The sequence below is a fragment of the Phocoena phocoena genome, chromosome 11 (assembly GCF_963924675.1).
Source record: "Phocoena phocoena chromosome 11, mPhoPho1.1, whole genome shotgun sequence".
Taxonomy (NCBI): domain Eukaryota; kingdom Metazoa; phylum Chordata; class Mammalia; order Artiodactyla; family Phocoenidae; genus Phocoena; species Phocoena phocoena.
In genome coordinates this window covers 40,496,582-40,513,276 of record NC_089229.1, presented here as the reverse complement: position 1 = coordinate 40,513,276, position 16,695 = coordinate 40,496,582, and the positions used below count along the sequence as shown (strand labels likewise).

At 37.4% G+C, this 16,695-nt stretch overlaps 1 protein-coding gene across 2 annotated transcripts in view; it reads left to right on the top strand.

Annotated features, from left to right (window-relative positions):
• Positions 1-16,695, top strand: part of NAV3 (neuron navigator 3) — a 361,382-nt gene that overhangs the window by 192,665 nt on the left and 152,022 nt on the right. For both annotated transcript variants that reach the window (XM_065887341.1, XM_065887340.1), the window contains exon 9: positions 2,464-2,579. In XM_065887341.1, the coding sequence (XP_065743413.1) occupies positions 2,464-2,579 (116 nt within the window). The remainder of the gene's footprint in view (positions 1-2,463; positions 2,580-16,695) is intronic.

The following is a 16,695-nucleotide window of genomic DNA, read 5'->3' as shown; positions in this document are numbered from 1 at the left end:
AACTGTTTAGCAAGAGAGCTAAGTTTTACAACCAAATGCAGAGCATGCACCATTATACCATGCTTCCTTCTGTATGCTTTACCCAACAATGACACTATTTTATGATCACTACTGATAAGATTTATTCATTCAGTTATCAAATATTTGCAGAGTGCATCGTATCTGCTAGACATGTGGCTAGGCATTGGGGTGCAATGATGAGCTTAAACATCGAGAATGGACTCTAGTTTGGAAGATGAACATTTATTAAATAATTACACAAATGTCATGTTACGAGAGTATGAAGTGCTCAAGATAGGTGCAGGGAGAAATAAGTATTTGTAACTTGGGACTTCACCTGAAAATTTGGAATGGTTCTTTAAGAAAGAGTCACTTGAGCTGAGACTTGAAGGGAGAAATTTAATTGGATGTCGTGGGAAGGAAAATATTCAAGTAGAAAGGACCTGTTGAGGCCAGGAGCTATAGGATGTGGGTAGAAGATTCTTGTGACCACAAGGGAGAGAGATAAGGGGAGTCCAGTGCAAGATGACACTGGAGAGGCAGACAGAGATCAGACCATGCAAAGCCCCTTAGGCTCCCTAAAGGTTTCACCCAGGGGCACTATGAACAAGGACCAGGTTTGTTGAGAAAATATCACAAGTTCAGTTCTGTACAAGATGGATTTGAGTTATCTCTGTGATAATCAAGAGGTAACGTCTATTAGACAGTTATGATTCACATCTGGAATTCAGAGAAAAGTTCTGGGTTAGAGTTTGAATTTGGACTTCATGTGTGGATAGGCAATCACTAATACAATGGGTATGTTTGAGATCGTCTGGAGAGACTGTACAATGCAAACTGGAGGAAGCTTAGGATATTGCTTTGAGGAACGCCCAACTTTTGCCCTTCGTTTTTACTACTGACAACCATGACATTTAACGATTGGGTAAAAGAGAACAAAGAGAAAAAAAGTAGCATCCAGAGAGAATGGGGAACAAACTGGAAAATTTTTATTGTAGAAGCCAAGGAAGGAGAGTTTCATGAAGGGAGGAATGGTCTGCTATTCTAAATGCTACCAAGATATCAAGGAAGGTGAAGACTAAAAACGTCTGTTGATGTTCACAACATTGAAATTTTTACTGGCCTTAATGGTATATCCTGTCATTCGAACAGCATGTCCTCTTCTGAATTTTGCTGTGCTCCTTATATTTAGTTTTAAGTTACAGTAAGCTAGGAATGTCTGCCAGAAACCACTGGAGGTCAAGGCACAGCTTTGTATGAATTCTTGCATGGCTCTATCTTTCTTTTAATATGTCAATTCCTATATACATACATACATACAGCATATAGTTTTCCCTGGTTTATTAAAATCCTAATGAGCGTTTCAGTTTTTAGATCCATCAGATAAATAGAAAATATTTCTGGCATCAATGATTACACTTAATTTTCTCTCAAACAAAACCAGGATTTAGAATAAAAGTAACATAGTAAGCGAAAATTGATTTAAAGATTAACTGAATTTTTCTTTCACGTATAAATATTCTCTTTAGATTTTTTTAAAGTAAGAAATATTTAGTGATCACTTGCCATGGTCCAAACTCAGTACTAGGAATGGGACTCCAAGCAAATGAGATAACTATAAAGAACAAAGTCCAGTGTACAATGCTGTATTGTCTTGTCTCCTTCTTTCTCTTGTAGTTCACGCTGTGGACTTTCTAAAGATGTGGTGTTTTTGACCAAATATATGTAGATTTTGAAGCTGCATAAGGAAAGATAGTGCCTCTTAAAACGTTTACCTGTGCATAAAAGGAAGAAGCAATGCATGAAGATTGGAATATCAAAACGTATGCAGTCCCTCTGTGGAGTGCTTTTTATTTGATTAGACCTACTCTTTACATGTTAATCACACACACAAATATATACGCATGAACACATATACACAACTATAAAACGTATTATAAAAGGGGGTTGTCAGAATGAGAATTTGTTTTTGATCGACTTTAATTTTTCTGAAATCAAGACATCATAGTGACATTTATAGCCCATAGCAAAGTCAATATTTATTTTACTTATACTTTGTATTTTAGGATATATTTTATAGAATGTGCATGGAAAAAATAATTTTAGGGGTGTTTTCAGTGCTTTAATTATTCTCAGAAGAACACAGTTTAGACAGCAAAAAAAAAAGGAATCTTTTCTAGTCTTTTGCCCAGAAAAAGTGCAGTCAATTATTGGTAATTACAAGCTTTCAAACTTAGAAAAGTCTAAGAAATCTGATTTAATACCTCACTACAACTTGGGTTGTATATGAAAAGTAAGGAAATTCTCCTGTAGATAGACAGCTTTGGAATGTCCCAGACATAAAGAAATGCTCACTTACCTTCACAGAAAACTTTTAATACATTGATTTCTTCTTGTACTAGAGAACTTTGATGAGTCGCTGGTGACAGCAATTGGTGTTTCTGTCTTCTTCGTTAATTTCAGAGCACATTCAGAAAATGAAGGTACCTCTTTACCATCTGCCGATTCCTGTACCAGTCCTACTAAGATGGATTTATCATACAGTAAGACAGCTAAGCAGTGCCTAGAGGAGATATCCGGTAAGTGACCTGATTGGTGGGTAGGTCAAACTCAGAATTTTTATGATCTCTCCGTAAGTCTTTTTATTAAATCATATTTATGCTATACTGTTTTCCCTTAGGCGTAAATGGACTGTGTACATTTCATGCTTCAGAGATGCTTAGGTATTTGACTATTCTGCTTAGAATGGTCTCTTTGTTGCTCTGTAATGAATTCTGTAAAGAATGGTACTGCTCTCAGAGGCTGAGATTTTAAGTCATGGTTGCCCTCAGTCTAGTTGAATACTATCAGAGAAGACCTGGAGAATCTTCTATTGTTAATAAGGCAGTTCTTGAATATATCCAGAGATTTAAAAAAATATTAATGATCAGATGGCAATGTAAAATTTCCAAGGTCTCCAACCCTGCTCTGTCTACAATTCTGTGTTATTTTGAACATTTCTACATAGTGGCTCCAAATGTGTGTTCTGGGAAAAATCGAATTATGGAAATATTTCATTATATATAAATAATGTAAGAAAAATGACATATAAATACTCCAGACCCAATTTGTCTCAGCTTTAGTCCACTATTTTTCCTAGGATCCGCATAAGCCTAGGCACATATGGAAGCCCTCTGGTATAATTTTATTACATATAGGTCCATATGGACCTATATAATATATAATATAGGAACTAAGTAGGCTTTTAACGTGATATACTGCTTCTAAGGGGAAAGACAGTTTAAGAACATTTTATGTGTTTCCAAGTATAAGAATGCATGGCAGTAGAGGTATGTCTTTTGGTCCAATAAATCTCTGACTCAGCCCTTGTATATTCCTAAGGAAAAAACTAAAAGAACTATTTAAATTTTAAAAATTACTATAGTACTCCTAGAACTCAAAGTATTACTCTGAAGCTCATGAGCGTAGCCATATCACAAATTTGGAGGTTAAGAAACTTCCTCACTTAAGCAGACTTGAAACACTTTGGCGAGCATTAGCAGTTACTGCAGTATCCATCAATGGATATTGACAACAGTGACAGCACAACATCCCAAGGGTTCCTTTTGGAATTAACATCAGTGGTATCATAGGCTTCAGAGTTTTCACGTGGAGATTACAGTGGGCCAGTTCAGGGTAAGGGCAGAAATGTAACGCAAGGCATAGCTATAGGGATACTTGTAGATTTTTCAAGCACTTGGAGAAAGTGTTGGTTTTCCCTAGCTCCAGATAGCCCCTTGGTGAATGATGATATGTATCTGTATTGTGACTAGATATTATTTAAACATAGTGTAGAACGTTTCACACATTTCTTTACTCATGCGTGTCTTCAATTAGTATCAATATGCCTACAAAATACTAGAGCTCAAATCTGTAGGAGAAAATGCATTTAAGTACACTTTGAATTCTAATTATGTGATTTTCACAAAGAAACCTTGTTTTTCTGAAATTAGTATATCGCTTAGTATCTCTGATTGAATCAGTAACCCATGTTTGATCTTTTTTCCTCCAGTTTCTTATTCTTTTGACCATTTAATCATTTTTTACACATCCAGTTAATATTTCCATTTATGTAAGTCACATCATTATGTTATACACCTTAAACTAATACACTGCTACATGCCAATTATATCTCAGTAAAACTGGAAAAAAACATTCTTAATTTCCATTTAATGTTCTGATTTTTAATAGAATATTTGAAAGTGAAAAATAAACTAGACTTTAACATAATACAATAGTCTGATGGATTTATTAGAAGGTATATTAATTTATGTCAATAAGTATTGATATAGAATCATAGATTTGAATCTATGATTTAGATAGGAATAAAAGAAAGAAAACAGCACATAAGTGCTGAAATGGGGCTTATCTGATTATGTCATTCCTACGATCATTTGTTTAAAATGAGTCTATAGTGGAGTACCGAAAATTTCTCTCAATGCAAACTTGACATTTCATGAAAGAAAGATATTTATGATTAGAAAGCTATAAATTGAGTACCATAATTGGAGAAATGTAGATGAGAGTATACTGGTGGACCAGTGATGAGAGGATGACAGTCATAGGGAAGTAGGCCAGTGACAAGAGCAGAGCTGGCATACCCTGGCCTTTCTTCTAATGATCTTGCCTTCTAATCCCTCCTTGAGCTACTTATTCTCCTGTTCGTACCCTACATCTGGGCACCGTCGGAATCTGCAGCTTCTCTATAATCTCACGTCCATGCACCCCACTCTTGCTGATGACATCCTCCTATCCTTTCAATGCCCTTCCTTTCGTTCTCTGACTCTGACGCTGGTTCTACTAAGATTTCCAATTTATTGATCCCACCACCATTTACTTACCCTCACCAAACCCTACATATCCTTTCTTCCTTCCTTAATCAGATGAATTCCTATAGTGACTGAATGTGATTTTACTTTTACATATACCCTTTACTCCCTTACACCTCTTTCACTTCATTGTTCTCATTGGATGAAACCACAGACCTAGTAACATTCAGGTCTCCACCTAGTCCGTACCAGCAACGAATGAACCTGGAGAAAAACACATCACGTGTTGATGTGATTCGCTTTACATTCATGGCCACCAACTTCAAGTGAGTAGTTAATGCTGCCCGGCAATCATTCTGTATTTCTCTGGCACATTTACTCATTTTTTGTCATCTAAGAACTTGAGATTGTTCTTAGATGACAATTTTATACCTTATCTCTTCTTTACAAAGCTACAGTGCCGCTTCTCCCATCCTTTCTCTTAACTGATGACCTTGATGTCACTAAAAAAAATTTAAGCAGAGAGAAAAGAATTTCACAAACCCCTGCCACCATATCTACCCATGTACGGCATTTCATACCTATTTACTTCACTTTTCCTTGGATTACTTTCTTTTCTACCTTATCTCCCTCTATACCAAACCACTCTCTTTAGCCCCACAGGCTGCTGCCATCTCTGCAATCTTAATTTAAAATAAAACAAAACAGCTTTCCTTGACCCCTTCCACAGCTTTCTTTCTCTATCTAATTTCTCTTGTTGCTACTATATTCTGGCTGCTAGGGAAACCACAAACCACATGCACACTTGAATTTAATGCCACATCTTAGACTAGCCCTTAGAATATTTCTTCAAAGACAGCATGAGATATGAGCAGGTAAGTGTTCTAGGAAGTAGAAAAAATTAATCCTGGCCTCTGCACTGCCATTATTTTGTTGTTTGCATTGTCCCTTAGTTCTCTTTTTTGTGAGGTGACTGTAGTGATGCTTAATAAACTCAGGATTATTGTGAGATACGGTTTTATTCTTCCATCCATCTTTTCAGTAATCATTGCCAGGTACGTTATAAATGCCAAGCATGCCAAGGATTGGGAAAACAAACATGACTAAGACATGAGTTCTCCTATGGAGGAATAAGAGACAAATAAACTTTAACACCACAAAAAATTGAATTACTAGATTTGTGGAAACAACTAACTTAACTGTAAAGATTTATACAGAGCCTAAAAGAAGATCACACGTGTGTATAGTAGAATTCTAATGAGTAAAGAAATCAGGAAATAATATTTCAGGAAGAAACAACTTCAATGGAAGTAATTTGAAAAAAAGTTTTACTTGTTATTTTTGTCTGTTTCTTATTGTAAAAATGGGTACTTTTGGGATTTTGGTAGCTCAATGATTTTCAATGCCAGTTTCAATGCCAGTGCTACTGTTGAAGCCTTATTGCTAAAGGTTGCTGTGGGGACCTCAGTGGGGAGTAAATCTGTCCTGTTCCCCAAGTGAAGTAGCCTAAATAATAGAGAACTCTGATGGAGTTAGTCTTGGCTGGATAAGATCCAGGTTTTGTGAATTTTTGAAGCCTATACAATTTGGAGGAGCCTGGAAATAATTTTAAAAATACAAAGTTACATTGGCTCAACCAAGTTAGAAGCTCTGTATATTAAACACCACTGGCTTCACAATAGACGTACCTTGATGTCCTGGTATAGCTTAGCCTGACCAGCATCCATTGCTGCGTCTGCTCATAACAGCCCCTTGATTTTCTTTTGGGGAACCATAGCCCCATCAATCTCTGTTCACGTAGTTCAAATGAAATTGACCCAAGCAGATCCAATCAGAACAACCCATCCCGTTGACCGCAGTGACTCTTTCAGGAGTGGACAACTGACCCAATTCAGTTCAATCAGAAACAATGAGAATCAGTCTCAGAACTTTTCCTGGCTGTTAGGAAAGAGACGCTCCGTTTTTCCACTAGACCTGAAGCTAATCAGAAGAAAGCTTGGAGCTGCTGGCAGTTACCTTCACCCTCGAGTGAAGCAAACGTAGAGAAAACAGAACGTAAAGCAGGAGAATATTAGCTCAAGGTCCTTGTAGAAAATGTCTGAGCCCCTGAACAAGCCACGTCAGAGACTCTGTCTCCCTCCTTCCCTGTACTTTTCTGTTGTGTTACCCAGGGAAATCCCTTTTTGTACTTAAACAAATGTGAAAAGCATCCCTATTGCATGACCTGGGAGATGCATGACATGTAAAGATCTATGATACTGTTAAGGAGAAAGCTTGAATAGTTCACATTGAAAAGCAGATTTGTTAGGAGGCTTAGCTCTTTACATTTCCTCTATGCAGTAACTCATTTGAATTTATAAGAACAGTGTCTTCACGATTAAATGGTAGCAGAAGTTAAAAACGTAGTTAAATTGTGGTGTGAAGATAGGTATCAGAAATGAGTTACACAATAAAATGGCATATGCTGGAGAAAACTCAAGACTTACAATTTGGAGACCTTTTATCCCTCCAAAGTCTTTATGTATCTCTCTCAAATTTCCCATTATTTGTCATGTTCTTAGGAAGGAAACTGTGATATTTACCCAATCTGATGATGGTGGTTCTATTAATTATTACAGTCAGGTGATACGCATTATATAATTTGCGACAAAGACCGAGTGAGCTTCTTGCTTCCAGCCTATCCTTAAGATTCATGCCATGACCTCAGTATTACAAGTCCAGCTGAACTGATGGTTTAGATTTTACTGCTTTGGCTTGGGTTTTATTCTCTCATTCATTGACAAAAAGAATCTGGCTTCAGAGACCATCCCTTTCATCAAGTGCCAAGAGATCCTGCCAAATGCAAAGTGAGCTTTGTTTTTCATTCCACTGGAATCATTCAGAAAGTTTTTAGATTTTTTTTAATACATAGGTTCACACATGCCCCTTGTTTTGCATAAGACTGTCTACCAACATGTATAACATTTATTTAATCCACTTTTTAACCTTTATCTAGAATTTATATTCCACTGAAAAATGGTGATAGATGCCAGACTGAATCAGAATCAGTGGAGCCAATATGTCATTTGTAAAAAAGTAATTAAATAATTGGATGAATTCAGGAAATCATTTTAGAAGTAAGAATTTAAATTGAACAGAGAGATAAACTAATGGTTACATGTGTTTTTTTCTGACTTCCCAGACTTTGTATTGAATAATGGGAAGTATTTGGTATTTAAGACCTGTGTAAATGATCACTTATTTTGCCTTTTTCTTGGGTGTTTATAAAGATTAAGATGATCAAGCTCAGGACATTTTAAATCAGTTTAGATCTTTTACTTAAATAGCTACTTTGTAATTATGTTTACTAAAGAGCTCAAAAGCATTCCTTTTCAGAACATTATAGTAGCTCTACTTTATGTGAGGTCTTGGCTAAATTAGAGCGATTCACATTTTCAGTGTTGATTGGGTGTATTTGTCTCATACACTGAGGCTTCCTCCTCCACCTTGTGTAACATACATTTCTGAGCATGCTCTCTGGAGCCCGCGAGCCACAACTGCTGAAGCCCGCGCGCCTAGAGCCTGTGCTCCGCAGCAAGAGAAGCCACTGCAATGGGAAGCCCGCGCACCGCAATGAAGAGTAGCCCCCGTTCGCCGCAACTAGATAAAGCATGTGCGCAGCAACAAAGACCCAACACGGCCAAAAATAAATGAATAAATAAATAAATCTATTAAAAATAAATAAATAAACGATTGAATACAAGTAAATATAAATACACCCATGTATGAATGTACACCCAAAGCAAGCAGAGATAACTGCCTCTAGAGAAGCAATAATTGGGTTCCCTGCTATTGTTCAAGGTAAACTTAAGGACCCATGTAGTTGTTCCCAGGGGAAAAGCTACTATAACTACAAGTTGACAATATCTCTAAACAAAGAAACAAGCAAAAATGCCCTTTTGGTGCTTTTCTCTGTTCGGGTTATATCTTCAAAATAGCCAGCCTCTCGCTGCTGTCTCCACTGGACTTAGTCCCTTCCTAAATTCACCCCTACAGCTGTGTTATACTTTTTACCCAGTGAATCAGAATGGACCATGTGATTTCATTTGACCAATGACATGTGAGTGGAAAAATGACATGGGCCATTCTTGAGCAGAAGCTTAGGTTTCTTATCTCTTTTTCCCTCTATCTTGATATCAACCTGTCCTAGACTGAAGTTGCTCTTTCAATATGGGTCTTTGTATAAAGGGTACCTGGATCAGAGCCACAGCCAACATAGAGTGGACATTAATGTGAGCCAAGTGCATCTTTGTTTCTGTAAGCTGTTGAAATTTCTAAATCATTTGTAAATACAGTATAATGTAGTCCAAGCCAGAATTTCTCAACCTTGGAACTATCAACATGTAGTCTGCATAATTCTTTGTTTGGGGAGTGGGGTTCCTGTCATTATAGGGTATATAGCAGTATCATTGGCTTCTACCTCTCAGATGTCAGAAGCACCACACCCACCTTTGTGACAATCAAAACTATCTTCTGATACTGATGAATGTCCCCTTGGGAGGACCCAGTTGAAAACCACTAGTCTCTAGTCTCACTCTAGAAGTTCTGAAAGTGGGGTTTGTTCGAGAGCTAGCAGTATCTATATCACCTGGGAATGTGTTAGAGATGCAGAGTCTCAAGCCCCTTTCAGACTAACTGAATGAGTAGAGATGGGGCTGGGGCCCAGCAGGCTACGTTGTATTAAACCCTCGGAGAGGTTCTGAACATTCAAGTTTGAGAACCACTGGTCTAAGCTGACTGGTACACAAGTATCCTTGTATAAGGAGAGGGCATCTTTATTGCTTTCACTTGTAATGCTCAAGTTTAACTTTTGATGCCTAAAGCATAAGAATTCCATTTTTTGTGAATCTGTAAGCCTTTAGAGGATGCTGCATGTGTCCTTTAGTGTAATACATATCAAACACATTAAAGTTTCATAACCTTAACAAATTTACTCTAGTCTTGTAATCTGCTGATTTACTGGATCACAATAACTCCAAATGAAGAAAAAACCCAAAGTGAGGTAGCATCTTGATCTTTTGAAAAACACTTTATAAAATGATGTTTTTAGAAGGATAATTGTCAGTTTCTATGATTCAGCCTTTGTACCCTCATTTTATTTAAGCACATTTTATATAAACATAGATTATTTTTGAAGAATGAAGAATTGAGAATCAGTATTCATAATTCACAGGTTTGTTTAATTGCAAAAATTTTTATCACAAATGATTGCCCTTCTTTCCATCTAATACCTTTTTACATATACCCTTGAGCTTGAGCATAAGGAATAATTAACTTTGCAAAATAAGTTGTTATCATATGTAAGGGTATAGGCAGTGTACATTATAATGCTAATTTACATAGTTAAAAGACTGAGCATTCCCTCTAGCTGAAGTTAGCAACAGGAGGTGAAAAATCAGAATTAATTTGATGATATTAGCTCAGAAAATGCTACGGAATTATATCAATTTGAATGACATGAATATTTTAATCTATTTCTCCTTGCTGCCCCCTTTTAGTGAGGAATGTTTATGGGCAGAAAAATCTGAAAAGCTTTTCCTTGATGTTCTTCTCATTAGCTCTCAGTGGTACATGGTCTCTACTATACCTGATAAGTGTTTAAAAAGTTTTCCTAGAATCAGAATTTCAGGATGGTAATTATAACCAGTACAAGATAAATATAAGAAATTTACCCTTTAGGTTTTCTGCTTTTTATCAAAATATTAAAGAGCTGATTATACAGTAATAGGTTTATGGAATAGACTAAGAAAAATGCTCTATGTCAGAAAACATAATATACGTTTTATGGGTTTTGTCACATCATTATCTTCAATATACTTGGCCATCAACTTTCAGTTACACGCTTTGAGTGAAAATATTCATTCTCAAAAAGAAAAAAGAAAAAAAACCGTTTGAGGGTTTTTTTGCGCTATTTTTGTATAGGAATAAATATTGATTTTTATTGTCATATTAGGATTGTACTAAATATCTTCAGAATAAAAAGCCCTTGGATTTGTTCTTTAAAAGAGGAGGTGAAAGCTTTCCCTTTAAAGCATTATCTGTCTGCCGGCGGAGAGTGTCACGCTCCGTTTTTTAGGTCCTTTACACTCTTGAATTTGATTTGTGCTTTTACAGCACAAATCCCAACATTCAGAAGACAGATCTGCCTGCTTCAGCTGCCTGCAGCTCTAGAGAATTAGTCTGTCGTTCTCTGTCGTGGAGTGTGTGTTATGTATGTGAGTGAGTGCATATGTAGTGTGTGTGTGTTTCTCTCCGTATCTGAGGCGGGGTAGCCGAGAGTGATTTAAACATGCATAGGGTTAATCGTGTAGCATCTCATTCAGGCTTGGCTTTGAAACCTGTGGCATGCTAGGCTGGACAGCCGCTTCTGTGCCTCTGTTTTAATTTAGCAGGATGTTTGCTGCCATGGCAGCCAGCAGCATCCACTGCAGCAAGGAAGAGCCATAGATCTGAGAATGCAGGTGGAATACTAAAACATGAGAGGCGCGTGCAGGGCTGGCTTCAGTGCTTAAGCTGCTCTTACGGGGCTCTGATGTGGAGGCTCTACATGCTGCACCTTGTCAGTTCCTCTAGAGTAAAGGGCTGCAGACCCAGATAGATCAGTGAAGGGCTGGTGAGAGGCAGGGGAAAAAAGCAAAGCCAGAGACATCGCTGGTGCTTCACTACCTCGCGTTTGGGAATACAGAAGCGATAGAGGGAAATGTGGACCCATCGCCCTGCTGAGACATGTGATTGGATAAAGACTGGAAAACGTAGTTGGCTTCCTGTGCTACTTTTCAGGTGGAGCAGTGTCTTTGATGAACTCTTTTCTGCTTCTGATATATACAAGCAAAATGTTTGTAAGTACTGCTGATGAGGGGCATGACAGGGCAAGCTGAATTGTGGGCAACTCATTGATTGTACTATAGCTCTAGAATCTAACGTGAATGTTTGAGCCTTGCCTGAGCTTTTATTGAAGTGCAAGTGTTAATTAAAACCAAAAGGGCCAGTTGGCATCTCAGTGCGGAAAGACAATATGAAATCCAATTGAAAAAGAAGAAGCCAGTAAGGAGAGCCATGCAGCGGCCAGCTGAACTCTCTGTGTTTCAGAGCAAAGTAAGGCCAAAGGGAGCTTGCCTTCAGAAGCAAAAGTCTCTGACCGATCTGTCCCTCACCAGTGAGGGGGAGAGGCGACCCACTGTGCGCATTTCCAACTGGTTTGGAAATGCCGCCAAGGCCAGCCAGAGAGAATCCAGCTATGCAGAGAGGCGCTCTCTGTCCAGATTCTTGTCAAGGTCCATGCAGTCCCTGTACCACACCAGGGGCCCAGGGGCCTGGAACCTGCTGCCCACCAGCCATGCAGGCAGTGAGAGCTTAGAAGAGTGGTCTTCCGGAAAAGGCTTGGAAGGTGAGAGTGATGAAGACAGCCGGTCCGAAGATGAAAATGTGTCCTCCAGGCCTGGCAGCATCGGCAGGAGCTGGGCCGAAGAGGAGGGAGAAAGCTGCCTGCGGGAAGGCACAGCTCATCTGGACGAGGATGTGATCCTAACAATGCTGGGCGACCTGGAACAGGCCCTTTACACTGACTTGTTAGGTAAGTCGGGTCTGCTCCTAAAAGGAGGATGGAATTTTCAGAAGCTGCCTCTTTGCATAAGCCAAATAGCTTCTGTTCTTCTGACTGATGTTTTCGAAACCGTAGTTACTCAAAACAATTTTAAATTCCTTGTTTCTTGAAATGATTGTCTTCAGAAAACTGAACTGTGAGAACTAGTTGTAAAGTGTATGTGGAGAAAGTAAATAGCAACTGCCTGCCCTGGGCATTACTGGCCTAGAGTCTAGTACACTCTAGACATCCATAAATAAGTGTGAACATTTTAAAACTCCAAATTTGTTTTTTACTTAGTCATTAACGGGGCCTATTGATTCAACTTCCCTCAAGGTGACCTCACCACAGATTTGGAATAAAGAATGAAGGACCTCGTTGGGTAAATTTTTTGTATAGTCAGGTTTCTTCTGCTGCCTCAGTGGTGTCTGAATAGATGGCCTTGTTTGTACCTCGGTGACAAGTACCATACATTCTAGTTATACTTGAAATGCAGAGGCCTCTTCTGACAGCTTTACTCACTTACTTTTTTTTGAAGTGTTGGGCAAAAAATACTTCTGAGTGTGTACATCATAACTATTTAAATTACTATGTAGATGCATGTGGACTGTTCGGATACTTTACAAAGTAGGCCTGTTTGATGACATGATTCTTAGGAGTAACTTCTGATAATAATCTTTAATTAATTAGATATTACAATGTCTGAAGTAATTCTTCAGTTTTGCCACCTGCCTGAATAGCTAAACTGTATACGTTTTAATTGTTATATCTAAGTTCAGCGCTCTACTGTAGCATATTTATATCATATGGTGCCTTCTTCAAAAAGTCATAAGCATTAAACCATTGACCACATCCTCTTTTATGTCAGTGTGTATTTCCACAAAGGACTTCATATAGGACTCTTTAAATTTGAAAGAATTAAACCAGACCAGTGATCCCTTTGTTTCTATTCATACAACTGAAGCCAAATATAGGTTTGTTTTTATTCTCTATGTAGACCCTCCTGTTACAAGAGGTTTTATGAGATTTTCTGGAATCTTAGTGAACCAGCTTTAGAAGAAGAAAGCTTAGAGAGACAGCAGAGGTGAATATCGCTCAATTTTTCTTGATAGTTTAGCTTTAAAAGAGTAATGTTTCCACAGTTGCAGGAATAGTGATTTCTGAATCTGAATACACCAGGTGCTCAGACACTGAAGATTTACTTCTTCACCATTGTGTGCTTTCCGTGATGAACTGCTTCTCATAAAAAAAAAACAAAAAAAAACTCTGCATGCAGTACAAAGGCAAGAGGGGGAGTCTTAATTCTTAAGAATCTTTTTTCGTTTCTTGATCCTCTGAAACGGTAGAATCAAATAATATTTGTCCTTTGCCTTGAAAATGGTAGCATTTATCTTGTTCTAAGTACCTCTTATGTAAGTATTTTCAAAGATATGACCAGAGTAAAGTCCCCTGAAAGCATGTGTTGGTTGTTCTGTTAAATTATAGCATGCTGTGGCCGGGTGTGTATATGACATATGCCTTTTTGTACATAAATAACTTGGAGCATTACTGTCAGAGGGTCATCTCTCAATAGGTGTCTGTGTATTCCATGGTTTTTAAACTGAGCATCTGCTAATTTATTTATGGGATTATTCTCCTTAAGGCTTTTTTCTCCCCCAGCATATGCCAGTATTCAAAGATGCAAATGAGAAAGTAAGAGGAAGAGTTTATTCAAATAGCTCTGATATGAATAATCATATCAGGATAATGAAGCATTGCAATGCAATTCCCTAAATAATGATGCATGTTAAGTTGGTAAATATATCCAAGCCCACAGCCCACAAGAATTGCAGGATTTCTGCTACGTGCTTGACTAGGTTCTGCTTCTGACTCAAAATGGCTTCTTCCAAGTTAGTTTTTAGGCAGAGTTCCCTGAGTTCAACTCTTTATTCTTGGATATCCTAATAAATCAGACAGACTAGGGTCTGTGCTATAACTATATAGGAGAATATTTAAAAGGTAGTGGTAAAGCTGTTAGCCATATTTTGCTATTTTTCCCCCAAAGTGTCTAGTTTAACCTGATGAGTTGAAAATTTTTCTATCCAACTCACATTTGGAGTCATCCACAAAACTAGGGTGATTTCTCCAAATAAATCAGGCAGCTGTACTCTAAAAAATAACATTTGTAATATACCTGGTGTGGAGGACATAATTCTCTGTGAATCAGGTTCATTCATATGTAATTTGATTTCTTCCTAAAAGATGACAAAGGCTGGCAGTGTTAATTACAGTGTGTGTAATTAAAGCTTGAAAAGTAAGGGCAGGACTGCACAGATTAAATGGTCTGTCTGCCATTAAGTAAAAACGCAAAAGCACCGAACTGAGCCTGTTACTCTGTCCTAATAGAAGAGATGTTACAAGCAAAGAGAAAGTAGTTTGCACTAATGTGAAAAACTCAAAGCAAATTGAAGAATAGGCCGTTCTGGAAAATGTGTGTACGCCCTTACTATTTTGTCTGACAGGAGGCTTCTTCCAGGAATAATAGCTGGCTTTGAGATTATAAAAGTGAAAGGGGATACATTTTTGTGACTAAATTTCTCATGTGCATTTTTCTGCTAACTTTTATTTGTTACTAAATATTTAATGGTATTTGTGCTTTTACATTTGGCCTTTTCACAGTTGTGATTCCCTCCCTGCCCCCATTTCTCTATCTATTTATGGGATTTGGATACAAATTTACAGGATATTTCAGGCTTGTGCAATCCTTGGGGGGGGTTTTAAGTGCATTTAACTTTATCTTGCCTTTCGTGGGTCATTGAGAACATTTGCTGCAAGAAATTTTGATTTGGTTATTATCTTTCCTGACATGAATGAGGCAGCAATTATGTTTTGCTCAGTAAGTGATGGGAGGAAAAGGTCCATTTGTCTGATTGTCATGAGTGGTGCAGTGTCATGAGTAGATGTCATGCGGAGAAAAAACAATGGAGAGAGAGAGAGTGATGGTTCTGAAACATGAGGGAAGCTGTATAAACAAACAGTGGATTCAATTGGAAGAATCCAAGGATCTAAGATGCCTGTTGGATTGGAAGAAGGAAATTTAAAAGGAGATAAAAAGTGTTTAAAAATACTGAGTGAAATGGAATGTCAGGAAATACACTGTTCTTAAAGTTTATGTAAAAAAGATATTGAAAGTAATTCAAATATCAGTGTTACTAATATTATGCAATTGGCAAGTAGTTGAGATGCAGCTTGATTACAAAGTCAAAGTTCTCCCCAAAGGAAGGGGCTAGGAGATAGGAGATAGGGAACTTGTAATGGTGTATTTTTGGAACTTGTATAAGGGCAATGACTTGCCTTCCTTACTCCCTCCAACAAAAGTCATCTCAGCACTTTCTCCTTTAAGACTTTTCTCTTACCATCACTTAGAATCTTAGGCTTCTCTACTGTGTGAAATCTTAGATAAACTACTGTATATTAGCTTTAATGTGTCTCTAGTTTGGTCTCATCCTTCACTGTTACTTTTGCCATTTTAAGTAAAATCTCTTCTTCACCTCTGCCTTTCCTTTGACTGTAATGATATTTTTTTCTGCCCTTCAAGATTTTCCTTACAAAGCCTTCTTTTTCTTTCACCACACTGTCAGATTGTTTGGAAATAAGAGGTAGACTTCTTTCTAGCCATTTCCCAAATATGCTGTGTTATATTTATGAGGAGAAGGATGGGAAGAATTTCCAGAGAAAATATAATTAGAGTCTTAAGGGTTATTAACAGTTCTGAATTTTAAAATAATGTTAATCTATGAGGTTAGAAATTGTATGACTTGAATTAGGGTTAGAAAAGTTGTACCATATACAACATATTCTTATTTCTTTTTTTTAATTTATTTTTTTATTGAAGTATAGTTGATTTACAATGTTTTGTTAATTTCAGGTATACAGCAAAGTGATTCAGTTATACACACACACACATATATATTCTTTTCAGATCATTTTCCCATATAGGTTATTACTAAATATTGAGTATAGTTCCTTGTGCTATACAGTAAGTCCTTGTTGTTTCTTTTATATATAATAATGTGTATATATTACTCCCTCCTCTGCCACCTTTCCCCTTTGGTGACCATAAGTTTGTTTTCTCTGTCTGTGAGTCTGTTTCTGTTATGTAAATAAGTTCATTTGTATCATTTTTTTAGATTCCCCCTATAAGTGTTATCATATGATATTTGTCTTTCTCTGTCAGACTTACTTCACTTAGTATGATAATCTCTAGGTCCATCCATGTTGTTACAG